Source organism: Cebus imitator, unplaced genomic scaffold (genome assembly GCF_001604975.1).
Source record: "Cebus imitator isolate Cc_AM_T3 unplaced genomic scaffold, Cebus_imitator-1.0 Scaffold518, whole genome shotgun sequence".
Taxonomy (NCBI): Eukaryota; Metazoa; Chordata; class Mammalia; order Primates; family Cebidae; genus Cebus; species Cebus imitator.
In genome coordinates this window covers 1086630-1114489 of record NW_016107833.1, presented here as the reverse complement: position 1 = coordinate 1114489, position 27860 = coordinate 1086630, and the positions used below count along the sequence as shown (strand labels likewise).

Genomic DNA, 27860 nt, shown 5'->3' with positions numbered 1-27860 from the left:
AGCTTTCCATTCTCTTTCTTTTTTTCCCCTTATGCAATTTGTTTATTCAAGAAATTAGATCGGTTGTCCTGCAGTTTAAGAAAATATGGATTTTGCTGAGTTCCTTTTTTTTTTCCTGAGTAGTATTCCATTGCATGCATAAACCACAATTTGTTAATCTATTCATCTGACATTTGGATTGTTTTCAGTTTTGGGTGGTAGCCAGTAAGGGTGCTATGAGCATGCATGCGCAAGCCTTTGTGTGCCTAAATACCAAGTAATGGAATGGCTGGCTTAACTGGTGGGTGCACGTTTAACTTTCTAAGATTAGACTGCCAAACTGTCTTCCAAGTGGTTTCACGACTAGATATTACCACACTAATGTGTGGGAGTTCCAGTTGCTCCATGTCCTTGTCAACATTTGGTACTGTTGGTTTGTAAAATGTTAACCATTTGAATGGAAGTATAGTGGTATCTCATTGTGATTTTTGTTTGTGTTTTCTTAATGACTAGTAATGTTGAGTGTCTTTTAGTGAGCTTGTTTTCAATTTGTATAACTGGTGAAGAGCCTGTTCAAATTGTACCCATTTTGTATTGGCTTGTTTGTCTTCTTATTGTTGAGTTCTAAAGATTACTTCTATGTTTTGGATACATATTTTTTATCAGATATTTGTTTTTCAATTATTTTCTCCCAGGCTGTGGCTTGTCTTCATTTTCTTAATAGTGTTGTTTGGAGAAAAGAGGTTTTTAATTATTGATGAAGTGTAGTTTGTCAGATTTTTTCCTTTTTGATGTGTGCTTTTTGTGTCTTATAATTTCTAAATGTTAAAACAAAAAATTAAAGGGATACATCCATATAGTGGAACACTATTAAGGAATAAAAAGAAAATGAGCTGTCAAACCATAAAAACTGTGCAAGAACCTTAAATGCATATTGCTAAGTGAAAGGAGCCAATCTGAAAAGGCTACACACCATATTATTTCAACTACATGACACACCAGAGGAGACAAAATTGTGGAGACAGCGAAAAGATTAGTGGTTGCTGTGGCTGTGGGAGGAGGGATGAATCAGTGGGTCACAGAGGATTTTTACAGCAGTGAAACTGTCCTGTCTGATACTGTAATAGAGGATACGCGTTATTGCATGTTTATCAAAACCCATAACATATACCGTGCCAAAAGGAAACCCTCTTGTGAACTATAGACTAGCCTTAATAGTAATGTGTTCAGCAAATATTGGTTCATCAGTTGTTGCAAATCTTTCACTAAAGCAAGAAATGTTAAAAATGGGGGAAATTGGTGATGAGGAGAGGAAGGTATATGCCAACTCTCTATTTTTCACTCAATTTTTTTTTTTTTTTGTAAACCAAAAAGTGCTCAAAAAACAAATAAAGTTTATCAATTAAAAAAATAAAGAGAAAAGTGCCTTTGAGAGGTAGGGAAGCCTAATATTTTTTAAGGTTTTCTTTTCTTTATTCTTTTTTTTAACTTTAAGTTCTGGGAGACCTGTGCAGAACGTGCAGGTTTGTTACATAGGTATACGTGTGCCATGGTGGTTTTCTGCACCTATCAACCCAGCATCTAGGTTTTAAGCCCCACATGCCTTAGGTATTTGTCCTGATGCTCTCCCTCCCTTCGCCCCCAACCCCAAACAGGCTCCAGCGTTTGATGTTCCCCCTCCCTACGTCCATGTGTTCTCATTGTTCAACTCCCAGTTATGAGTAAGAACACGCGGTGCTTGGTTTTCTGTTCCTGTGTTAGTTTGCTGAGAATGATAGGGGAAGCCTAATGATTTTAAAGTAGCTTAAGTCCCTCTGTGTTGGACACCTCGGCATTTTAGACCAGTGGTGGCCTCTCCTGACTTCCCTCGTGTAGGTGCATCACTACTTCCTTACCTCCCTAGACTTTGAACTTCAGGTTTTTTGGTCTCTGTCTCGACTCTCTGCCTCCAGGCAGTCCTGAGCATCTTCCACAGTTTCTCTTTCCATCTGTGCTTCCTGCTTCCCCGTGGCACACTCAAAGCTGACATAATCCCTGACCTGAGCTTTCCAGGCCTCCTGACCCAATGCACTTCCTACCTGAGCATCCATTCCGGTCCTTTATAGCTTGTAGCGCGTTCCTCTTTATCCTAATATTCAGGGCCTTCTAGTAATCCTAATATTGTCTTCTTTATGGCAGCAAGAGGACAGTGCTAGGGAATAACTTCAAGCAGCATGTGTTTGTCCCCAGTTCTGCACTCTTAGGGTGGTGCTCCACAGTCGTGAGTCATTGCTGTGTTCCAGAGACCCCCTTCTCTACATGGCTAGAGGCTAGAAGTCATTATCAAGAGTAAATACTGCCAAGTCCTAGCAAACTTGGTCAGGTTACTCATCTGGATGATTCAGAAAATCAGATCAAGGAATAGATGTTACACAGCAACTGCCAGCATGGCTAACACCGAACAAAAGGAAGCCAAGCCAACTAATACAGGAACTGGAATGAAAAGAGCAAAGAATCACATACAGCAGAATGTTTAGGGGGAAATTGGTGCTCACACGGGAAATGGCTGGTTTATCACACAGGGAAAGGGAACGGCCCCAGCTATGCTCACTGTTTTATTTTTGTTGTGTGTAAATGCATTACACCTCCAATGCAGAGCCATGATAAAATTTATAGGCTAGGAATTCGTTTTCACATACTGTGTTCCTATGGAATCATTTCTAAAACCTGCTTTTCCTCTACACTGTCAACTTTCAGGAAAACTGAACTTCAAAAAAAAAAAGTCTTTTAAACTTCTCCTAGACGGCATCTTACACAATCCAAACCATATTAAAATAAACACTCTGGCCTCGAATTTGTGCTCAAGGACAACTTGTTCTGGAGGCTGAGTACTTAGAGCACATTTTGTAAGAGTGGAAACCTACAGACGAGGCTCAGAGCCTTTTCAGATGTTTGTGTATATATTTTTGTCCTGCTCTATGCTCTTGTAAACAATACTGATTCAACAGTGTTCCAAGGTGATCACCTTGGTACCGAATGCCATGGCCATTTTCCAAAACCATTTCTTTGTATAAGTGCCTTGAACCTTCCGGTAAGTTCTGAATACCTTAGGCCCTAAGATCGAGGTTTGCGTTCTGGTTTCCTGGTGCAGGCCCCCTTCTTCTTTTAAAGGTGCCAGCCTCATTGGTATGATCTGGCTTCCCTCTGTCTCTGCATGAAAGCATTTCCTTCTCCCTCCCTCTATTTGAAGTTGGCATGTGCGTGACTCATCACAGGCTGAGAGTTTTGTAGACAAGCAGGGTGGGTCCCGGTTCACTAACTAAACCCTGAGAATCGACTGTGACCATGAATCACACAGCATTTCTTCCCCCCACCCCATGCAAAACTCATGAGCTGTGCCCAGAAGCCCTCGACTGCTGGGGACTCCCTTCGTCATCATTGATTCCTCCCGTTAGTGGCGGCCATGTGTGTTCTTCTCCCACATTCCTTCTACAGGTGAGGAAAGGAAGGCTTGGAGGTTTTAAATAACTGGTCCAAGTTCACTGAACTGGAATGCTGACTGTCACATCTCAAAATTCTTTCTACCAAAGGAGAAAGATGAAGTCTGAGAAATATTTTACTCTAATAAGTGAAATTTTGAATATTCTGAAGATAAAATAACCTGGTACTCCTAAGATGCCAGGTTCAACAGCTGATTCAGGAATGCTGCTAAGAGTTCAAAACATGCAGGAGGGGAGTCTCCTTGAGACCGAGCCAGGCCTTCCTCAATTTTGCATCCTGTGCATCTGTGCTCATTGTTGACTGGAGAGAGAACTGAGAGACAGCAAAGAGGGAGGAGGTGGCGGAAAGCGAGGAAGGGTGTTGACAGGACCTCCTGGCATCCTATTTTACTATTTGCATGCTCTTTGTTTCTAGATTTTCACTACACTTTTGTCACTTCAATAACTGTCTTACATATGAACTTTTTCTTTAATTTGTGTACTTTCCAAAGCAAAAAAATTTATGAAAACAAGACATGAGGCGTGTAAAGTCATGGAGGACTAAAATGCTGTTTTGCTAACATTAGAGTTAACATAAGGACACCACAAAGCTGATGTTAGCATAGGATTTTGATTTTGATACTGCAAAAAATGCTAAAATTTCAACTCCGTATGCTGATAAGTAAACAGCTCTTGGCTCTTGGCTAACTAGGGCAACAGCTGTACCCATCAGAATTATAGTACTGTCCAAAAATATTTCAGGTGCAAAAGCCAAAGTCCTGGTTGCAGTGTGTAACACACTCAGGAGGCTCCTGAAATATTACTAACTTAAGTAATGATGTAACTTGACACTGTCATCCCTTTGGGGTAAGTAACTCTTTATCGGCAAGCTCTGACTTGACTGGATCTTTAGGGTACTGGTAGTCATTGGAGACTTCCTCCTCCATCACCAAAGATTGACAAAATGGAAGAGGCATTTTATTTACTCCCTTTTAATTGTGATAAATTTAAAAGAATAGTATGTCCAGAAAAGGGAAATTTACACTTACTGTCTCATTTGTTCCTGGATTAGGACGGAAGGGTTTTGGGGACGGCCTGCAAAAGCTCTGTAGTTCTCTGTTGGCTACACCAAATGGCAAAAGCCACAGCTGCAGAAATTGTTGCACACTTTTCATTCACTTCATCGTCAGATGAAGATCTCTGCTATTACTTTGGAATTTGGAGTTAAATGCTGGTGTCCTTAATCTTGATGCTTAAGCTTTGGTGAATGTCCATACTATCTAATCTACACAATGTATTATTACCTTTGAAGTAAACTGTTGATGTCCCTTGTGGAAATGCATCTCTGCTGGAGTGTTTTGGCTCTCATATGGTCATTAGGTAACATCCACTTGCATTAAAAGACTTTGTCTTTAGAACCAATTTCTCTTCCACTTCTAAGTACTGGTTTCTTAGCAAATGAATACACTAACTAGCCAGTAAAAAAAATAACAAAAAATACTCATTTTAGGCTAGGCATGGTGGTTCATACCTGTAATTCCAGCATTTTAGGAGACCAAGGTGAGAGGATCAAGTTTAAGACCAGCCTGGGCAACATAGCAAGACCCTGTCTCTACAAAAAAATAAAAATAAAAAAATATACATATATGTATATATTAGCACCCAAATATTAAGCAGGGGTGTTGAAGCAGGGTGAAAATCTGTGCGTGCAGCATTGATTGAAGGAAAGAGAACTCACCCTTGGCTTTCTTTGTGTGTGTGTGTGTGTGTGTGTGTGTGTGTGTGTGTGTGTGTGTATTTCGGGGCATGGTGGCACATACCTGTAGTCCCAACTACTGAGAAGGTTGAGGTGGAAGGATCCCTTTAACCAAAATTCCATGTTGCAGTAAGCCATGATCAAGCCACTGCACTTCAGCCTGGGCAACATAGTGAGACCCTGTCTCAAGAATAAAACAAAATCCACATTTTAGAGCTAGTCCTTCTTGCCTTTTTCAAGGGGGATAGAAAAGTAGCAGAGAAAGCTAGTGTAGTTCAATGGGAAGAGCACAGGCCTTGGGACCCATCAGGAAATGAAGGTGTAGATTATAATCAAAGCACCAGCTATACTACTACCTATTATTGATGGGACCTTCGGCAACGTGCTCAGATTCTCAAGGCATAGTGAAATGGTGATAATAACGACCATTACACCAAGTTTGCAGGGCGAGGTGAGGATGGTGTTTGTGAAAATCTTTGAAAACTGGGATCTGCTAAGGTTATTTCCAGATTCCTTTGCCTTTTTTCAAAAAACAGCTTTATTGAGATAAAATTCACATACCATACATTTCACCCATTCCAAGTGTACAATTTAGTGGTGTTGGTATATTCATAGATCTGTGCAGCCATCAGCACAATTTTAGAATATTTTAATCACCTCATAAAAAAGCCCAACCCTTTAGCTATCATCTCCCTGGCCCCTTCCATTGCCTGTTTAATTTTTATTTTATGTTTATTTATAGAGACTCTCGGATAATTTTTTAAATTAAGTTAAGTAAAAATAAAATTACTTGTGGATGGCATTAAAATACTGTTTCCTATGAAGAATGTCTCTGTAGGGCTTTCCAGTTAATGATCTAAGTGCATTGGCAGGATGAGGGATGATGAGCTAAGTGTTAATAAATGACACTGCTAGGAAGATTACAATTCAAATCCGTTTCTATTTTGAGAAGCAGAAAAGATGGATGAGTACTCACTGTTACTGCTGAAGTCACGGCACCATGAAAGCCGCTCATTAAATCAGGATGGGTCTGTGGGAAGGTGGGGAGGGAGGGATGCACTGATAAGTGGAGGGTGGGTGGGAACTGCCCCCAGGAGCGGATCTTCCTAGCCCAGGAAATCCACACCATCAGGAAGCTGTTGGACTGTTCCTTACCTAAACTTCCTATGCCCATGAATTGGGCTTCATGCAGCAGAGCTAGGGAAGAAACGATATAAAGAAGGAAGGGAGGGAGGGAGGGAGGGAGGGAGGAGAAGGAAGGAAGGAAGGAAGGAAGGAAGGAAGGAAGGAAGGAAGGAAGGAAGGAAGGAAGGAAGGAAGGGAGAAAGCCCCTCCGGGATCGCCTCTGTTTTCTGCACAACCCAAACATTAAGCAGGGGTGTTGAAGCAGGGTGAAAATCTATGTGCAGTGTTGGCTGGGGGAAAGGGAACTCACCCTTAGCTTTCTTTTTGTTCCAGGCCGTCAGATCCCACCCTTGGACCCCCATGAAAATGGAAACAATGGAGCAATCAAAGTTGGGAAGCCACCTACGCAAGCCAGCCGCCGGTGTTGTTGACCCAAGGGCCATGGTCCATGGTACTTGAAGAAGCCAGAGCCTATATCCCTGTGCGCTGCTGAAGGACCCTACACTCGGTGTCCTGGCACCTCACTTTGAGAAGAATGAGCACGCTGGCTTTGCATCCTGGAAGACCTGCAGGGGGTGGGGCAGAAAATGTCCCTGAAAAAGGACTTTAGAAAACCCTGGAGAAACCCACCACACCACCACAAAATGGCCTTTAGTGCATGAAATGCACATGGAAGGGATGTAGTTGCATTTTTGCTAAAAACCCTTTAAAAATTCTTGGATGTATACAAAAGTCTTACTGCCTTATTATGTGTATGGGATTCTAAAGTGGAGCTCCACTCGGATTTCCTGTGCTATCTATCTATCCAAATTCCAGTAACTTCTTCAGTGTCATTGCCTTTGTTGCCTAACCAACCTTCGCTGAAAGGCAAATTTAATTCAGGAGGTTAGTTTTTAGCTAGCTTTGGAAGTAAGCCTTTATTTATTACTTTTCTGAAGGAAAGGGAGAAATGTCAATGGACCATCACTCAGACTGAGACTTCAGCTATTATAGAAGCCAGGAAAAGTATATTAGAAACCGTTGTCTACACCTCTTTTAATTGGTGAACATTTTTCTAAGTTATGGTCATATATACCCAAACAAACCAAATCAGACTAAATTATTACATATAATTTTGGGACTGGGAGGCCTAGTTTGAAAGAGCAATTTAAGTAATCACTATGTAAGTGGTGAGAGGTGCAGTATATACACGTTATTCAAGAGACCACCTGACGTGCGTCTCTTCCGCAGGAGTACATTTCTCCTCTCTTAGAAAAGTTTAATGCACATAGTATTATTTTACTAAGAGAATAACTCTTAGTGTCATATCTAAGGGAAGAGAATTAACTGGAATTAAGTTTAATGTTTGAATCTAAATCATAGGGCAAACTTCTATTAATAGCAATTAATAATAGGTTATAGGAAAGCCAGCCAGAGGGAGTATCAGCACCTTAAAATTCTAGACCCAAAAAAACTACAAAATCAGAGAAAGTATTTTTATGTTTCTAGCTTGGAGAGAAGGTTTTAGGGCTAACCAGAGGTCTGACCCTGGAATGCCAAGGAACTGAGAATGGGCTTCGATGAAAAACTTCCTTTTCAGATTCCCTGTCTGCTCAATTAGTTAAAGATCTTTGAATCCAAAGGAAGTCAAGGAATAAAAAGCTTGGAAAGGAAGAAAAGTGATTCCTACTGAAAATTCAAATTCTATTACCATTCTAACTTTCACAAAATGTAGGGATCCAGAAGCAGTTGATTTCCTTCCAGGGCTTATATTAGGGGGTGATTCTTAAAGGACATTAGGATTGGTGCTCAGAAATGGTTAATCATGCTGTGTGCTCACCAGGGCCAGCTGGTACCTTCTTTGCCGTGAGCATTCGAGGGACAGCTAACCCTTATTGACAATCTATAATGCGAAAGTCAGGAAAGAGATCGTGAGCTGATTAGATTAAAGGTGGCTCATGCCTGTAATCCCAGCACTTTGGAAGGCCCATGAGGGCAGATCATGAGGTCAGGGTTTAAGACCAGCCTGACCACCATGGTGAAACCCCATCTCTACTAAAAATACAAAAATTAGCTGTGTGGTGTTGGGCGCCTGTAGTCCCAGCTACTTAGGAGGCTGAGGCAGGAGAATTGCTTGCACCCAGGAGGCAGAGGTTGCAGTGAGCCAAGATCACGCCATTGCACTCCAGCCTGGGCAACAGAGCAATACTCCATCTCAAAAAAAAAAAAAGACCTGGCACTTCAGTAATCAGCACACTTCAGCTTCACTCATGAGAGTTCATTGACAGTCTTAGGATATGAAGGCTGGAAAACATTTATTTTGCTTCAAGAGTTACATTTGGCTCTCCCAAACAGGTACCTCAAAAACTTAGCAAGTGGCATTTGGATGTCTTGACAGGGCCTTTGCAGGAATTTTTAGGGTTTTTTCCACATGTCCACATTAATGGCTGGCATGATGGTGCTTGCAGGCCAAGAAATGATCATACCTCTTGCCAAAGGTAAAAAAAATTGAGTTGAAAATTAAAGTGACCTCTTTCCAGCTGACATGCAGGCTTAATTTGTAACCTTTCTTCATCTAGTTTTCCCTGATAACCTGGATTTATCTCTAGACAGCTGATCAGGTTTTGAGCTGAGGGATAAGTGTCCTAGCTGAGAGTTTTGTAGCTTTGGGCTGGGTTTCCAGTGGTTGTATTTTGCATAAAATGTCTAGTCTTAGCCACACGCAGTGAGCTACCCACTAATGAGCCCATGGTTTTATTTCAGAAGCACATGAAGGTGTAAAACCACTGTTACCTTTCTGTATTGCCTTAGCTATTCAAGCCAGTCAGATGACAATATATGTATATTCTGATCACCACTCAGAGCAGTCGGTGAAGAAAGTAGATCACACTTGGGCAAACTGGTATTTACACAAACATTGAATCTTCTCTGTGGATGCTCAGGCCTTGTCTACAATGAGGCATTACGACCTTCCTTTGTTTTGGCTTGGGATTACTTCCTGGCTGTCTAATAATTGAACCATAACCACATAATATTATGTAAAGGCCTGGAAATTACTGTTGCTAAAAGAAAGTCATGTAGTTTCATGTGATGTTTCATGTAACGTTTTCCAAAATTTGTTCTTTCTCCCTTTTTTTTCTTTCATGTGTGGCATGAGTGTGTTTCTGTGTAAATATGATTGTGTATGTAATCCATTTCACTGGTTGAGTTTGGCCCCTAGCCATACATTAATATAAGGTAGGCATGGCTTCTCAGAGGGCTGGTTTCCCAGTGGAAATCTCTGAGAATGGCAGTGGAGTTGTGCAAGCATTTTACATTGTCACATAATTGACTTGCCATTTTATGGTTTAAAATGGCACATTAGGCTGTTGAGTATGACGTTACCTTGCAGACTAAAAGGTTGAAGACCCGAAACTAACTTTTAACCAACTGTAAGGGCTGTGCCCCAGTGAAAACTGAGTTCATTTTCTGAGAAATTTTGGATGACTGAAATATTTCCTCTACAGTCAAGGACCTTGGCATGTGATGGCTGAAACTGAACTTTTTTGTGTAAGCTTCAGTTCTCACTGTTCTGCAATGCTCATTGGTAAGTTGAATGGTGAGCTAGCTTATAAACTAAAGGGTTCTGAGCTGTATTCAGACCTATTTGTTATCTAGCTTACTGTCTTAACTTTGTTGAAACCAGATCCCGTAATCCAATGGCGCTGTTCTGTTGTGCAGACTGCTTCCTTTTCTCGTGTTCTTGCAAAGCGCTTCCGTCTGGGCTGGACCCAGTTCCTGCACATACAAGACACCGCCACAGTCAGCTAGGACCTTTCCGCCATGTATCCTATTCTGTAATAAAGCATTTCCTTCAACAATGCCCAACTGTATCTGTTATTTTTGGTTTAACACACACTGATTCATACTAATAAATATTTTAAGTTTTATGAAGTTTGTCTTTTTCTTATTACAATGTTCAGTAGAATCATTTTTTAAAAATCACAGTTAAACAGAGAATGATGATTCCCAGGGAAATGTGTGCACCTGTACATTTGCTGACATGCATAAGAATGTTCCTGGAAACACTGTTTGCAATAGCAAAATGTTGTCTTCCACTAAGGAAATGGAAAAATGAAATGTGGCCCAGCCACTTGATAAAAGCTATCAGGTAATTAAAATTAATGCAGTATTATCATGCATCAACATGGATCGCAAAAACAGAATCTGGAGTGCAGGCTGCCATCTGCACACTCCCCAAGGGAGCCATCATCATAGTGGCCTGTTTGAATGCAACCCTCAGGAACTGTGCAGTGCACAGCCTGGGCAACCACCTGTGTCCCTGGCTGAGTGAATAAAGTAAGCTGAATACGTACCAATGCATATCATCTCACACAGAACACTAATTCAGACATTGTTTACGAATGTGTTTGTGTGCTAAAAGAATTAGAAAGTGAAACATGAACTTCATGATGGTCCTCATCTGAAGGGAGGGAGAAAGTGAACAGGATCAGGGAGAACAAAGGGCATGTAACTAGCAGTCATTTGTATTCACTTCATGATAGAAAATCTGAAGACAATATGATAAAAGGATAGCATTTGGTCATTTCAAGGCATGTGTTTTATTAGCCTCGATATTTTTCTGAGTGTTTTGTTTTTCAAAGAGAAAGGGGAATGGAGACCAGAAACAAACAATAAAGGATCAGGGTGACTTCTTTAATATGCAAGAAAGATTTCATTACTGTACTTGCCAAGTTAGTTACCCACTAAATTTGATGAGGTATACTCAATCCCATCCCCCTCCTCCATCATCTCAGCCTCCACTACCTGCCACCAACAAACACACACATATTTTCAAATGCATGCCCTTGTGGGGCTTATGTTTTCTCTGCATAGCTTCATTTGATGTCTAGAGGACTGGGAAAATGGGAGATGAAGAGGAGATATCTCTTCATGTTCTCAGCATCGGAGACACTGTCTGAGGCCCCTGCTAGAAATGCTTCCAATATGTAATCAAACTGGAAACACCCACTGTCACCATCAAGAGACTCAGTGTTCCAATTTTATGAGAAAATACGCCTTTCTTCTGCATTTACTAAGAAGCAGTTGCCTGTGTATAGCAACTTTGGGAAATGCTTTTGGAAATAATCCCATGATTGAATTCAGATGGCATATTTCGTGCAGCCCAGACTTCGATGTCAATAGTATTCTGCACAGGGATTCCACTACCCACTCCTGCACAACTGTTTTGCTCCACCTGTGGGTGTATTTAATAGTGTCTGAGGAGTTATGCCCTGAGGCTGGCAACTTGCACATTTTTACAAAACTTGCACATTTTTAGAAGGCAACTCCAGTGGATTGAGGGGGGGCGCAGGAGAGCAAGGACAAGGAACTCAGGCTGTGCTCAGCTGACTCCAGCATTCCCTGTGGTTGCTATAAATAGTTCCTGTTCCTTCAAATAGTTCCTGTTCAGGCAGGTATTGTCTAGAGAGCAGACCTGCAGGTTGGAAGAGGAGAGAGACTTCAACCCAATTTCATGAGCATTCAACTCCAGGAATGTCTCCTCTCAAGTTTCTAGACATAACTGCAGCAACTGGCTTTTTGAACATATATGAAGCCATCTTCTCCCTTCCATTTCAGTGTTCTATTAAAAAACTGAAAAGACAACACCAACTGTTGCCTGGTATCCTGAAAAGAGGCAGTCCCATACATGCTGGTCAGAGTATAAATTTGTATAATCTTTCTAGACAGCAGCTTGGCAATGTATGTCAAAAACATTTGAAATTATCATATCCTATGAGCCACTAATGCTATTTTTCTATTTTTGGGAATTAATTTTACCTTTATGTGTGTGTGTATAACAGAAATATTATCTGATACTGCAAAACACATTTGTTTTGCCCAAAACTTAAATTGGCATAAAACAAACAATGATTCCGAGGCGGGTGGATCACAAGGTCAAGAGATCGAGACCATCCTGGTCAACATGGTGAAACCCCGTCTCTACTAAAAATACAAAAATTAGCTGGGCATGGTGGTGCGTGCCTGTAGTCCCAGCTACTTGGGAGGCTGAGGCAGGAGAATTGCTTGAACCCAGGAGGTGGAGGTTGTGGTGAGCTGAGATCATGCCATTGCACTCCAGCCTGGGTAACAAAAGTGAAAGTCTATCTCAAAATAAAAAACAAACAAACAAACAAAAAAACAAAAAACAATTATTATATTACAGTTTCTGAGGGGAGGAAGTTGAAAATGACTTAGCTAGGTGGTTCTGGCCAGGGATCTTCAGATGTCATCTGGAGCTACAGTCATCTGAAGGCTTGACTGGGGCTAGGATTCTGCTGCTGAGGTGGGTCACTCACTGGCTGTTAGCAGGAAGCCCCCGTTCCTCACCAGGTGAACCTCTCCATGCGCTGCTCAATGACCTCATGATGTGGCATGAGCCCCATTCTGTCTGATGCAGAAAGCTGAATGTAGTTTTCTTCACCTGTTTACAGAAAATGGGATTTTCTTTTCTATCACATTGTCAGGCTGAAAATTTTCTGAACTTTTATACTCTGCTTCCCTTATAAAACTAAATTCCTTTAACAGCACCCAAGTCACCTCTTAAATGCTTTTCTGCTTAGAAATTTCTCCCACCAGATATCCTAAATCATCTCTCTCAAGTTCAAACTTCCACAAATCTCTAGGGCAGGGGAAAAATGTCACTAGTCTCTTTTCAAAAACATAACAAAAGTCACCTTTACTCCAGTTCCCAACAAGTTCCTTGTCTCTATTTAAGACCACCTCCTTGCAGTGAGCCAAGATTGTGCCACTGCACTCCAGCCTGGTGCCTGGTGACAGAGCAACACTCTGTCTGAAAAAAAAAAAAATCACCTCCACCTGGATTTTATTGTCCATATTGCTATCAGCATTTTGAGCAAAGCCATTCAACAAGTCTCTAGTAAGTTCCAAAGTTTCCCACATTTTCCCATCTTCTTCTGAGCCCTCCATACTGTTCCAATCTCTTCCTATTACCCAGTTCCAAAGTTGCTTCCACATTTTCAGGTATCTTTTCAGCAGCACCCCACTCCTGGTTCCAATTCACTGTATTAGACCATTTTCATACTGCTGATAAAGACATACCCAAGATTAGGTAATTTACAAAATAAAGAGGTTTAATGGACTTACAATTCCACATGGCTGAACTTTTATGCTCTGCTTCCCTTACAAAACTGAATGCCTTTAACAGCACCCAAGTCATCTCTTAAATGCTTTTCTGCATAGAAATTTCTTCCACTAGATACCCTAAATCATCTCTCAATCTGGGTCTCACAATCATGGTGGAAGGCAAGGAGGACCAAGTCACATCTTACATGGATGGTAGCAGCCAAAAAGACAGCTTGTGCAAAGAAACTCCCATTTTAAAACCATCAGGACCCACTCACCATCACAAGAACAACACAGAAAAGACCCACCCCCATAATTCAGTCACATCACACCAGGTTCCTCCCATGACACGTGGGAACTGTGGAAGTTACAATTCAAGATGAAATTTGGGTGGCGACACAGCCAAACCATATCAGCTGGAGATGTGGGCACCCTTTCAGGAGGTGATGGAGAGCTGGAGCTGGAGCCTCTTCCAGGAGGTGGTGGAGCACTGGAGATGGGCCCCCTTCCAGGAGGTGGTAGAGAGCTGGAGATGGGTTCCCTTCTAGGAGGTGGCAAAGAACTAGAGATGGGTCCCCTTCCAGGAGGTCATGGAGAACTGGAGATGAGTCCCCTTCCAGGAAGTGTGGTGAGCTGGGGATGGGCCCCCTTCCAGGAGGTGGTGGAGAGCTAGAGATGGGCCCCTTTCCAGGAGGTGGTGGAGAGCTAGAGATGGGCCCCCTTCCAGGAGGTGGTGGAGAATTGGAGATGGGCTCCCTTCCAGGAGGTGGCAGTGAGCTGGAGATGGGCACCCTTCCAGAAGGTGGTGAAGAGCTGGGACTGGGTCTTTTTCTAGGAGGTGGTGGGGAACTGGAGATGGGCCCCCTTCCAGGAGATGATGGAGAGCTGGGGATGGGTCCCTTTCTAGGAGGTGGTGGGGAGCTGGAGATGGGCCCCCTTCCAGGATGTGATGGAGAGCTGGGGCTGGGTCCCTTTCTAGGAGGTGGTGGAGAGCTGGGGCTGGGCCTGCCTTCCAGGGCCTTACCTAGATGGCATCTGGGTGTCAGCTGCCTGGGCTTCTCCAGTGCTTTTCTTCCTGAAGGCAGGGGGAGGAAAAACTTCACCCAGGCTTATCCATTTAGGTTTCTGAATCTTCTGCTTAGTTCCAGACTCTTCCCCTAATCTGGGGCACTTTTGAGAGTGAAAAGGGCTGCTGGGACAGAAGGAGTAAAAGGTAGTTCTGAGCACACTGGAATGTGGACCATTCTAGACTAGCCTTCTTCTACACTTCTGGCACTGGAGGAGGGCATGTTGGGGGACAGAAAACGCATGAGTTCCTGGGTAGCACCTTATCACCTATCTTTGTAAAATTGTCCATCTGTCCTCCCATCCAACAAGTGTTTATTGAGTGCTACTATGAGTCGGGCGGTGAACTAGTCCTTCACACTCCATCAGATTTCTACAATTACCTCCTTCTACAAAGGAGGGACCGAAGAGAAGAGAAAAGACAAGACAACTGAGAATGGCAAGAATGAGGAGTTCCAGGGCAGTGTGACTTGAGGAAGCACTCTGGCCACATGGGTGGGAACCAGAAACTGAGGAGTCAGCCCCATCCCTTACTCATCAAATGATTCTGAGCAAGTTACTTGGTTTGTCTGAACCTCAGTTACCTCTTGTAAAATGGGAATAGTATCCACATCATGGGGTTAATGTCGCATGAAGTGAAATCATTGTTTGCAAGGCACTTAGGATAGGGAACTGAGTGGCTACGATGATGCCATAGGCTTCAGCCTTTGCCCTGAAGCCGGGAAGCGTTCTTTTTCCCTGTCCTCTTAGTTGCTACATTCTCTTATTGATTGATTGATTGATTTTTTACTTTAAGTCCCAGTATACATGTGCAGAATGTGTAGGTTTGATACCTAGGTATACCTGTGCCATGATGGTTTGCTGTACCTATCAATCCATCATCTAGGTTTTAAGCCCCTCATACATTAGGTATTTATCCTAACGCTCTCCCTCCCCTTTTCCCCCACCTCCTGACAGGCCCCGGTGTGTGCTGTTTCCCTCCCTGTGTCCAGGTGTTCTCATTGTTCAACTCCCACTCATGAGTGAGAATATGCAATGTTTGGTTTTCTGTTCCTGTGTTAGTTTGCTGAGAATGATGGCTTCTAGCTTCATCCATGTCCCTGAAAAGGAACTCATTCTTTTTCATGGCTGCATAGTATTCCATGGTATATATGTACCACATTTTCTTTATCCAGTATATTATTGATGGGCATTTAGGTTGGTTCCAAGTCTTTGCTATTGTAAATGGTGCTGCAATAAGCATGCATGTGTGTGTGTCTTTATAGCAGAATGATTTATAATCTTTTGGGTGTATACTTAGTAATGGGATTGCTGGCTCAGATGGTATTTCTGGTTCTAGATCCTTGAGGAATTGCCACACTGTCTTCCACAATGGTTGAACTAATTTACACTCCCACCAACAGTGTAAAAGTGTTCCTATTTCTCCACAGCCTCGCCAGCATCTATTGTTTTCTGACTTTTTAATAATCATCATCCTGTCATGAAATGGTATCTCACTGTGGTTTTTAGTTGCTACATTCTTTTTTATCTTCCTTTTTCTTTTCTTGGGAGGCAATGCAGTGTGCAGATGAAGACATCCAGAGTCAGAACACCTATGTCTGACTCCCAGCTCTGTAATTTGCTGGCAGTGAGACCTTTGGCAGATTGGTTCCTCTAAGCCTCAGTTTCCTCATATGTAAAATGCAGATAATAATTCATATGCATACACATATACACTTCTAGAATCCAAAAAGCTTTGTAAATATATATATTTTTCCTGAGTTTGACATGGCAGTGGGACCAACCTGAACTGATGTGATGCTATTTATAATCATTATGTAACCGATCAGGAGTGAATATTTGTATGTCTAGCTGCAGAAATACTGCTGTGTTTGATGATAGGATCCTCCCCCTGACTGCTGGAATGTTCTGTGATAGATATACTATTTTACTTTGTAAAATCCAAAGTTCTGAATTCTGAAAACATCTGCCCACAAGGTGTAAAGTATTGTCAGCCTGTGGTATTTACCCCTGGGTATGCCCTGAGGACCAAGGGAGAGGATGCGTGTGATAAGGCTTTCACAGGAGGAGCCCCAGGCAGCTCTTGGAAATGCTATTCACATAGAAGAGGACGCACTCCTGGTGCCTCCCAAGTGGAGCCACGGGGATTATGCTACAGAAGAATTGTTATGGCCCTTGCACCAAGCAAGCGCTCAAAAACAGTAACAGATAACATGAGTATAGGGGCTTGCTATGTGCCAGACACAGTTCTAGGGGCTATACATCATATTATCTCTTTTTATTTTTACAACAGCCTTTATGAGGTAGACACTATTATCTTCACTTTACAAGTGAGGAAACCCAGACACAGAAGGTTAAGTAAATTACCCAAGACTTTCTGATAAAGAGAGACAGAAGTCAAATTTTAGCTACTACTGTTTCCTCTTTTCTTTCATCTCATTATAAGTGCTGCACATAATAAAAGAATGAAGAAAAAGAGATCCATGTCTAATGAAAATTTCCCAGGAGCTACTTTCAAACTGTGTCTCATTTTATCCACAAAACAAATCTGAGGTGGATGCAAAATTGTTCTTTTACAGAAGGAGCATAGAGAGCTTAAGGAACGTAAGGAGGGCAAGTGCTTTCATGCGGAGGTCCATCCTGTGTCCTATTCCAAGACATGCTCTTGCATCTCAAGAGGAAGTTTTGACCGGGGAGTTAAGGGTTAACCAGCTCAGCTGGAATTGCTGAATTACCCAATTAAAGGAGACTTGCTACTTTGATGGAAAGGTCTGATCCAAAACTGCTGGGGTGACTCTCCTTGACCCTACCGCTTGGGCAGCTTGATTTATCTTTTCTGTATCTGTGACCTTAATGTTGAAACCATTACTCAACCCTCAGTGAAGTTCTTAAGTGGCTTTTTGGAAATGACTCATGCATTAGGGTCCAGCCGTCTTGACTTTGTAGGGCCCCAGGCCCTGAATTAGCTTCTGAGAACCCAGTGCCCAAACTGGTGTCTCCAGGTGGGCCTGGTGGACCGTAGGTGGCAGCCTTGTCGGCTCTCCTTCACGTCTCTCTGGATGTGTGAGTGCCTTTCCTCTCCTTTCCTGCTCATTTGGGAACAGACCCAACTCATTTCTAAGGCACACCCCAAGGTTTTTGTTTGTTTGTTTGTTTTCATCTTAAAATCAGCCCTGCACTGTTTTAGCCCTCTCATCAACCTATCTATACGGACAAATCTCTAGTTTTGATTAGCTGTCTTTCTTTCTCCTCCAAGCTAGCTGTCTTCCCTTCCCGTTAAAGAAATTCTTAAATGAGAATCATGATGTGCTCACTTGATCTTCTATTCACTGCTCACTTGAATTTGGTCCCTCCCCCAGCTCTGCACTTTCAAAGCCTACCCCCTCTTCCCACTCTCCACTCCCAGAGGGAAGCCGTGGGCCCCTTCCTCCCTCCTGGATGCTCCTTCTCCAGCCCAGAAGCTGGCTTTGTGGTTTCTGTGCTTCTTTTACTGCCCTTTTCATTTTCCTTTGCTGGCTCTTCTTAGAGCTTAAATGCAGGTACTTCCTGCAAATGTGTGTTCCTATTCCTTCTCAGTACACCACCTTCCTTCTGATTTCATCCAACATTTTATGGCTTCAGCTATTGCCTCTGGATGTCTGGCTTCTAATCTGTTGTCTAGTCTGACTGCTTTCCAGAGATCAGAGCTTGATTTCCAGCTGCAGAATGTGTGTGCTGAAGTCCCCTCTGGCATGCAAATAGTGCTGCACCTTGTTAGCAATCCAATTCATGTGCTGCATTCTCTCAGAGGTTCAGGCTTCAAATTTGAGAGTCAGTTTCAGCTCTTTTCAGGCACTGACCAAACCATGGAAATTCTATTTCTGAATTTCTCAAATCTTTTCACCTTCTTTCCACTGTCGTAACCTAGACTCTTAATATATTCTTTCTTGATTATTGTGATAGTTTCTCAACAGATCTCTTTGAATGTTATCATTGGCTCTCAGAGCTAGTGTACAATATGCTAGCAATAAGTGGGATAAGTCCAGAGCAAATCATATCATTTCCTGAAAACTTTCCGTGAGACCCTTAATGCAAATTAAGTAAAATTGCAACGCTGTGACCTGTGGGAAATGCCCCTCTCATTTAGCCCAGCCTCTATCCTGGCCCTATCGCTGCCCAGGGTCCCTGCTCCTGCTCATGTCATAGCCTGGTTGCCTTCTCCTAACTGGAAGGCCATCCCGCTTTGCTCCTCTCTATCTGGCAATATACCACCCTGCATTGGAGGCTGGGAAGCAATTTTAGGAGGCTTTCCTAGATCTCCCCAGGAGGAATTATAGTCGTGATAGAATTAGGGGCAGCAGGTTAGCCCATAAGTTAGGGTCAAATTGTGTTTACCAGAGATTAGTGCATTGTTTGCACTAAACAGCATAAGTCTAGTATTAAAATGTCATTTTTATTTCCTACACTCAGTGTTGTAGCAGGAAACCAGGAAGCTAATTGTGATTACCTTGGCGAGTCAAAAAAGAGAAACTCACAAGATATGGGCACTTTGATACTATTGTGCAAATTTTCATTGGGTGTCTGGGTTATTCCATGCTGGGCTGTAAAGACTGCAGATACCAAGGCCTATCTTACCCTTAAGAAGCCTATTTTTGGACTGGGGAAGAGAGATGTGTACCATATAACATCATTTCATTAAATGTGTGGTGCTGACAGGACTGTTAGTCTGTGATATTTTACTCTTTTTGATTTAAACGTTTCTTTTCCAGCATTATGATTTTAAAATTTGGATGTATTGTAAACATGTGAATAGTGTCTTTCATCTTTCTCCTATTTCCTTTATTTTATTATTTTTTTAATTAACATAATAATGGTACAAAATTATGTACCATATGATGTTTTCATATGCACAATGTATAGTGATTCTCCTATTTCTTCACTCAGAGGCTAAGGTGGAGACAGTGGTCTGCCAGTTGTTCATAAAGGTCATTTTAGCAAAAATATTTTTTAAATTAAGTGTTTTAGCATAAACTTTCTTCAACTGTTTCCCATTATAGAAGCTGTAATCCAGCCATGCCTTTATTCGTTCGTGCATTAAGGGCCCACTGAATGCCACATTCACTTATGGTGAGAATGAGCTTGGGCCCTTCCCAGGGAGGTCAGTATTGACCATCTGTTTGAACATCTAAACAGTGTATGAAAGGCAAAGCTACAATACACTAAAAGATGATTACTGGGGCCTGCTGCGTTGCTTCTTTCTACCTGCTCCACTCCACTGTGGCTCCACTTGTTCTGAAGGTGAGTGTAGCCTCTAGTAGTCTGCTCACTTGTCTGGCATCTTTAGATGTGGGCATTGGTAGATTCGGAGAATGGTATGCAGAGAGCAACGTCTTTGCACCATGAACTATGGCCAGTAGTCATGTGCACTTGTTAAGTCTTTTTAGTAGCATATTTATATTAAAACATCAACAAACTTATACCTACACTGAATCTTACCAAAGCAGCTCCAAACAGAATTTTCCAGTAAATAATCACACCGGAGACCTTTAAACATTATACTAGAAAGTCAAAAGTGGTCAAAGTAGGACCAGTGCTCACAGCTCTACCTTGGCAGTGTACCCAGGCATCCTCAGTTAGATTTGCAGACTCTTTAGAGTGGAATCTAGAAGAGAAATCTTTCTTCTGCTAATACTGCTCACCTCTTGTAATAGACATTGCAGGTACCCTCTCCAAGCACAGTTTCTCAGCTCTGGCCTCTATTCTCAGATGACTGCTCACTCTAGACACCTGTGATTCTTTCAGGGTGGTTGTGAGAACATGCAGGGCCTGTGCATAGGGCAAGCAGAAGTGCCAGGCTTACTGCCTCTGACAAAATGTTCCAATGAAGGTTAGAGAGTTGGCATTACTCTCCCAGCTTGCCTTGGGTGTGAGCTTCAGTTGTGCATAGTGACAGCTGGCTTGATCACCTCCCAACTCCCCCTCCAATGTCTCCTGGGATTATCTCCCAAATAAACTACTTATATTCAAATTTTTGTCTTAGGATCTGCTTTTCAAGTTTAACTAAAACAGATTTTTTTTCAGTGATGAAAGAAACAAACAATACACAAAACAACATGGGAATGCCTTAAATGCGTATTGCTAAGTGAAAGAAGTCAATCTAAGAAGGTTGCATATGGTATGATTCTATTTTACAACGTTCTGGGAAAGACAAAACTATAGAGGCAATGGGCAAATCAGTGGTTGATGTGGATTTGCAGAAGGATGATGGTTGACTAGGTGAAGCACAGATTTTTTACCGCTCTGAAGCTATCCTGTATGGTGCTGTAGTGGTGGTGAACAATACCATCCATTGGCCAGGCGTGGTGGCTCACGCCTGTAATCCCAGCACTTTGGGAGGCCAAGGCAGGTGGATCACCTGAGGTCAGGTGTTTGAAACCAGCCTGGCCAACATAGTGAAACCCCATCTCTACTGAAAATACAAAAAATTAGCTGGGTGTGGTGCTGGACGCCTGTAATCCCAGCTACTTGGGAGGCTGAGACAGGAGAATCGCTTGAACCTGGGAGGTGGAGGTTGCAGTGAGCCAAGATCATGCCACTACACTCCAGCCTGGGCAACAGGAGCAAAACTTCTTCTCAGAAAAAACAAACAAACAAACAAAAAAAAAAACCCACCATTTATTTGTCAAAACCTAAAGGACTCCACAGCACAAATTAATACATGTAAATTTGAAAAAAATCAACCAAGAGAACAGGATTCCAGGATGAAATGCAGTCTGTGACAAAAGAATATATAGTCATAGCCTGGGTAACATAATGAGACCCTGTCTCTAAAAAAAAAACCCAAAATTAGCCAGGCGTGGTGGTACACACCTGTAGTCCCAGGTGCTTGAGGGGCTGAGGTGGCAGGATTGCTTGAGACAGGGAGGTTGAGGCTACAGTGAGCCTGTGTTCACAGCACTGCACTCCAGCCTGGGCAACAAAGTGAGACCCTGTCTCAAAAAAAGAAAAAAGAGTACACAGCCATGCATCACTTAATGACAGGGATGCATCCTGAGAAATATATCATTAGGTGATTTCATCATGGCGCGAACATCACAGAGTGTACTTACACAAACCTAGATGGTACAGCCTATTGCTCCTAGGCTATAAACCCGTAGAGCATGTTACCATACTGATTACTGTAGGCAATTGTAACTTAATGGTATTTGTGTACCTAATCCATATCCAAACATAGAAAAGGTGCAGTAATATGCTATAAAAGATTAAAATGTGCAGTAATATGCTATAAAAGACTAAAATTTAAAAAATATGCTATAAAAGATTAAAATGATACACCTTCATAGGGCACTTTCCATACATAGAAAGTTGCTCTGGGGGAGTCAGTGAATGAGTGGTGAGCATAAAAGCCTAGGACATGCCTGTACACTACTGTGTATTTTATAAACACTGTACCCTTAGGCTACAATAAATTTATTTTAAAAATATAGTAATTGTGCTATGACATAGGGCGGCCATGATGCCATTAACTAATAGGGATTTTTCAGCTCTGTTATAATCTTATGGGACCACTGATGTATGCGCAGTCCATCGCTGACCAAATGTCATTATGTGATGCACGACTTTAATTATATTACAAATATGTGATATAACGTCACTGAAGGTGATGGGGAAATAAATGCTTATGTAAGTAACTATAGAAATGCTGGAAACTATAAAACTAAAGATAAAGGAACTATATAAAACACTGTGCTCTAGTTGATAAAGTTGCTAATGGAGGTACAGGTTAGCTATTCTGAAACCATTCCACATGCATACAGGGATTGGGCAAATACATAAATGGTTAGTGGATGATGGGAACCAAGTTACTTTTAGAGTAGAAGTTTACAGACAAGCAAGAGAGAAAGGCTGAAAGGAGCCACGTGGTACTGAACTAGAGTTGAACATCTGTATGAACCCATATTTAGCTTAATATAGATACTGCTAGACAGATATAGAGGTAATTATAATCTGTGTGTATGCAAGGGTTACTATACACACATATATGTATATACTTCCTAATCATGTTCACTGGGAGGGTCTACAATGATACCCAGCATCAGTGAATGCATGTAGCCTAAGTCTCAGCTTCTAAATACCATCCCCCAGTTTTAAAAAACCTAGAAATAGATAATTCTACAGCTGGGGCAGTGAATATACAGGATGAACCAGGAGTATCTTGTAGTGCCAGTAGGGAAGAGCTTAAAAAGCAAACCAGCAGGTGTATGTCAGTAGGACATAGAAGTCATCGGAAAGAGCTCTCAGTGACCAAAGCTAAGCATTTAAGCAAAAAATAAAAATGTATCATTGGATTATAACCCAAAGTACAAAATGAATACCCATAATCCACACTGATATAATAAATGATCGAATTAATAAATTGTCAGGGGAGGCAAATCTCCCAAGCAGAAGAATTCCAAATCATTTCTGTGGATACTCCTCCCTCAAAGAAGTAGAGCATCATCTCCACCCCTTGAGCACGGGCTGTGGATAGTGACTTCCTTCCAAAGGGTACATACAGTAAGGAAAGGGTAAAATTATTCACAGTAAAATCATTCACTCTGAAGAAACCTGACAAACACCACCCCAGCCAAGTGGTCAAGGTCAATATCATCAGTGATACGTCATGTGGATAGTATCAACCCTTGATATGCTTAATTTATGATAAAGTGATGAAAATGACATTTTACCTCTGTGGTCTTCCTCCCCAAAACATGTAACCCTGGTCTAACCATGAGAAACACACTGGCCAATGGCCGGGCGCGGTGGCTCATGCCTGTAATCCTAGCACTTTGGAAGGCCAAGGTGGGTGGATCATCTGAGGTCATGAGTTCAAGAGAAACACACTGACCAAACCCCAATTGAGGTATATTTTTCAAAATACCTAACCAGTACTTCTCAAAACTGTTAAGATAATCAAAAAAGAAAATCTGAGAAGCTGTCACAGCTCAGAGAAGCCTAAGAAAACATGATAACGAAATGTAACACGGTACGCTGGATAGGGTCCTGGAAGAAAAAATAAAGTATGTTAGGGAAAAACTAATGAAATCCAAATAAAGTATGGGTTTTAGTTAACAATAATATGTCAGTGTTGGTTCCCTAGTTGTGACAAATATACCATAGTAATGTAAGACATTAACAATGGAGAAAATTGGATGTGGGGTGTATGGGAACTTTGTACTATCTTTGAAACTTTTCTATGAACATGTGTGTGCTAAAATTAAAAGTTTATGTAAAAATGCATTATTATGCCCAAAGAGCTGCTTCTCTCTGGGGTAAAGGTTGGAAGGAATGTCAGAGGTAAGGGACAGCCCCCTGTGTGACCCAGTTAGTACTGTAACTAGGATAGAGAGCTTGGGGTTGAAACTTCTCCCAGAGTTAAAGAAATTCTTGGGCTTACAGGATAGCAGATAAGAAAAGAAACAATTACTGCAAAGCTGAAACTGACACTATGACCCAAAGAGTAAGAAAGCAATGACTAACAGAAATTCTGAGTTTGCAGGATGGCAGATAAAGAAACCACTTGTCGAAATGCTGAAAGTCACTCAGCTTGCAAGATTTCAAAACCGGCTGAAATTGGTTGGAACCAAAATGGCCAACTGGACTTTGCCCAGAACAAGCTTGCTGATGTCACAGCCTGTTTCCACTATGTGTTTCACACTAACTCCCCCTGAAATGTACCCAAGCAACTCATGAGGTGGCAGGAAGACATAACTGTGCATGTCCGAGGAGTTTCCAGACCTCCCTTTTCCTTCCACCAATTATCTTCTAATCCTAGATTCCACCCCCTAATCCTTTCCTGGCCAGCACAGGGAGATTAATTTGAGCTGGACTCATCTCTTTACTAGTTTTCTTGCAATAAAAAGCTTTGCTTTTTCATAGCATTGGCTTCTAGCGCATCAGGCATTACCCCTTTTTACTTGGTAATAGGGTTAAGATTCTATTATATCCAAATCTTCATTTGGAGATATGATTTCTAGCAGGGCTCTTTTCTTACAAAATTCCACAGAATGCACCCATTTTGCATCTAACTGTGTTGAGTAGTGGTGATCCATATTAAATTTCCCCCTGCCCATTGCCTTTCCATTAGGCTAAATAACCAAGAGTCTGAATCCTTATAGGAAGAATATTTTTATTATTCCACAGTAAATCGGTGGGCACTGGTGTATATGTAGTACTAAAAAAATAAAAGCCCTAATGTATGTACATGCTCTCTTTAACTCTCTGAGATGGTTGTATTTTTAGTAAGTTAACAAAAGGAGTGAATTGTAGACTAACTTCACTTTAAACGATTTCCTCGTTGTATTAGAATCCTCATTGAATTAAATCCTCAAAAGTTTTAGCACTATTATTTTTATTGCTGTTACTATTATTAGTCGTCTGGGGCTGTCAAGAAGGCAGTCTCAGAATCAGAAGTTCAGAAGTTTGTATATAAACATATCACCTGGAGAAATCAGAAAAAAGAAAATTGATATATTTGACTATACAAAAATGGAAGCATCTATGTATTGTTCCCAAAATATCATCAACAAAATTAAAAGGCAAACTGAGAAAAAACTATGACAATGACTGGTAAAAGGAAATTATATATAATTATATATGTTAAGAAAATTAATATATATGGATATGCCTTCCCCTCAAGAAATATTAAGCAAAAGCCATGATATAGCAATTTGTAAAGAAAGAAATTCAAATTAATGGTAAATATTTTTAAAATTTCAATAAAGAAATGCAAATCGTTACTAATAACCTACTAATGTCAATAAAGAAATGCAAATTGTTGATAATAACAATGTTTTTGTCCATCAATTGCACTTTAATACCTTGCTGATAGAACAGCTTTTCTTAAAAACACTTTGGCAATATCTATCAAAAGTCTTTAGAATGTCTGCCAAATGATCTAAGGATTCCATTTTTAGAATTTTTCTAAGAAGAAAGTTAGTATGTGGAAAGACTTATTCATAAATATGTTTATTACTACATTGTTTATAATAGTAAAGAATCAAAACCAACTTTACCCACCAATAGCAAATTATTTAAATAAACTGTCATTCATCCATTCAAAAGAACACTAATCAACCATTAAAAATGGTTACGTAGGTCAGGGAGCCTATATAACTATGGCCCATTGGCCAGCTGCCCATTTTTATAAATGAAGTTTTATTGGGACACAGTCCTGTCCACCCATTTATGTACTGTGTATGGCTGCTATATTTGCTGCTAGTTTGCTAGGGTTGCTGTAACAAACTACCACAAACTGGGTGGCTTCAACAACAGAAATGGATTGTCTCACAGTTCTGGAGGCTAGAAATCCAGCCAAGGTGTTCTGAGGGCTATGAGGGAAGGATCTGTCCCAGGCCTCTCTCCTTGGCTTGTAGATGGCCGTCTTCTCCCCATGCCTCTTCACATTGTCTTCTCACTGTGCGTGTCTTTGCCCACATTTCCCTCTCTTTATAAGGATATCGTCACATGGAATAAGGAACCCCATCTTACCCTTGTCTAACTTCATCTTAACTAGTTATATCTGCAATCACCCAATTTCCAAAACAAGGATCACATTCTGAGGTACTGGGGGTTAAGACTCCAGTATATGAATTTTGCAGGGACACATTGAAACCATAATAGCTGCTTTCGTGCAACTGTCTCATGCATTCATACTCAACAGCAGAGTTGAGTAGTTCTGACAGAAGTGTGGTCTGCGAAATCTGAAATAGTTTTCTGCCCCTTATGGAAAAAAAGTTGCTGATGCTTGCTATAGGTGCATGTTTTGACATGAAAAGTACTCAAAACCTAAGAACATTTATTTATTTACCTATTTACAGACAGGACCTTGCTATGTCTCCCTGACTGGACTTCAGCTCCTGGGCTCAAGCAATCCTCCTGCTTCAGCCTTCAGCATAGCTGGGACTATAGGCATATGCTGCCCTGTTGTACCAAAAACATTTATTTTTATGGTAATATAACATTTTACTTATTCTGGTCATAATTAATATTTGAGAACATTTACAATATTAATGAGATTTAAACTAGGATAAGTTCAAATTAATTTTTTTTTTCTTTGAGACAGAGTCTTGCTCTGTCACTCAGGCTAGAATGCAGTGGTACAATCTCAGCTCACTGCGACCTCCACCTCCAGTTCAAGTGATTCTCCTGCCTCAGCTTTGTGAGTAGCTGAAACTACAGGTGCCCACCACCATGCCCAACTAATTTTTGTATTTTTAGTAGAGATAGGGCTTTGCCATATTGGCTAGCCTGGTTTTGAACTTCTGATCTCAAATGATCCACCCACCTCTGCCTCCCAAAGTGCTACCAAAGAGCCATTGCGTCTGGCCTAAATTTATTCTCTTTACATCTCAATACCATCTAAGTAAGAGAGAGAGTTAAGGCTGGGCCCCCTGACTCATGCCTGTAATTCCAGCACTCTGGGAGGTTGAGGCAGGAGGATCACCTGAGGTCAGGAGTTCAAGACCAGCCTGGTCAACATGGCGAAACCTCGTCTCTACTACAAGTACAAAAATTAGCCAGGTATGGTGGTAGGTGCCTGAAGCCCAGCTACTTAGGAAGCTGAAACAGGAGAATCGCTTGAACCTGGGAGGCAGAAGTTGCAGTGAGCCTGAGCCAAGATAGGGCTGCTGCACTCCAGCCTGGGTGACAAGAGTGAGACTCAACTCAAAAAAAAAAAAAAAAAAAAGTCAAAATCATTATGATCAAACTTATGATGTCAAAAACATAAGTAAGTGCTTGGTGTTAGTGTGTCTACAGATAATTCAGTTTTTGCTATAAGGTTCTTTGGAAGCCAGATGCAGTGGCTCATGCCTATAATCCCCGCACTTAGGACTGCTTGAACCCAGAGGTTGAGACCAGCCTGGGCAACATAGTGAGGCCCTATATCTATAAAAAATAATAAAATAATAGTAATTTTTTTAAAAGACTGGGTGCAGTGGCTCACACCTGTAATCCCAGCACTTTGGAACGCTGAAGCTGTCAGATCACTTGAGGTCAGGAGTTGGAGACCAGCCTGGCCAACATGGTAAAACCCATCTCTACTAAAATACAAAAATAAGCTGGACATGATGGCACATGCCTGCAGTCCCAGCTACTTGGGAGGCAGAAGCAAGAGAACTGCTTGAACCCAGGAGGCGGAGGTTGCAATTGTGCCATTGCACTCCAGCCTGGGGCGACACAAGACCCCGTCTCAAAACAAATAAACAAACAAAAAAACCAAAACAATTACATGGTCGTTACCTGTAGTTCCAAGTACTTGAGAGGCTGAGGCAGGAAGATCACTGAAGCCCAGGAGTTTGATGTTGCAGTAACTAGTGATGGCACCACTGCACTCCAGCTTGGGCGACACAGTG

At 41.6% G+C, this 27860-nt stretch overlaps 1 protein-coding gene across 1 annotated transcript in view; it reads left to right on the top strand.

The window, feature by feature from the left end:
- Positions 1-7403, top strand: part of RAB31 (RAB31, member RAS oncogene family) — a 153774-nt gene extending 146371 nt beyond the window's left edge. Inside the window, exon 7 of the mRNA XM_017514167.2 lies at positions 6652-7403. Within this exon, the coding sequence (XP_017369656.1) occupies positions 6652-6749 (98 nt within the window). The 3' untranslated portion in view covers positions 6750-7403. The remainder of the gene's footprint in view (positions 1-6651) is intronic.
- The last annotated feature ends 20457 nt before the right edge of the window (positions 7404-27860 follow it).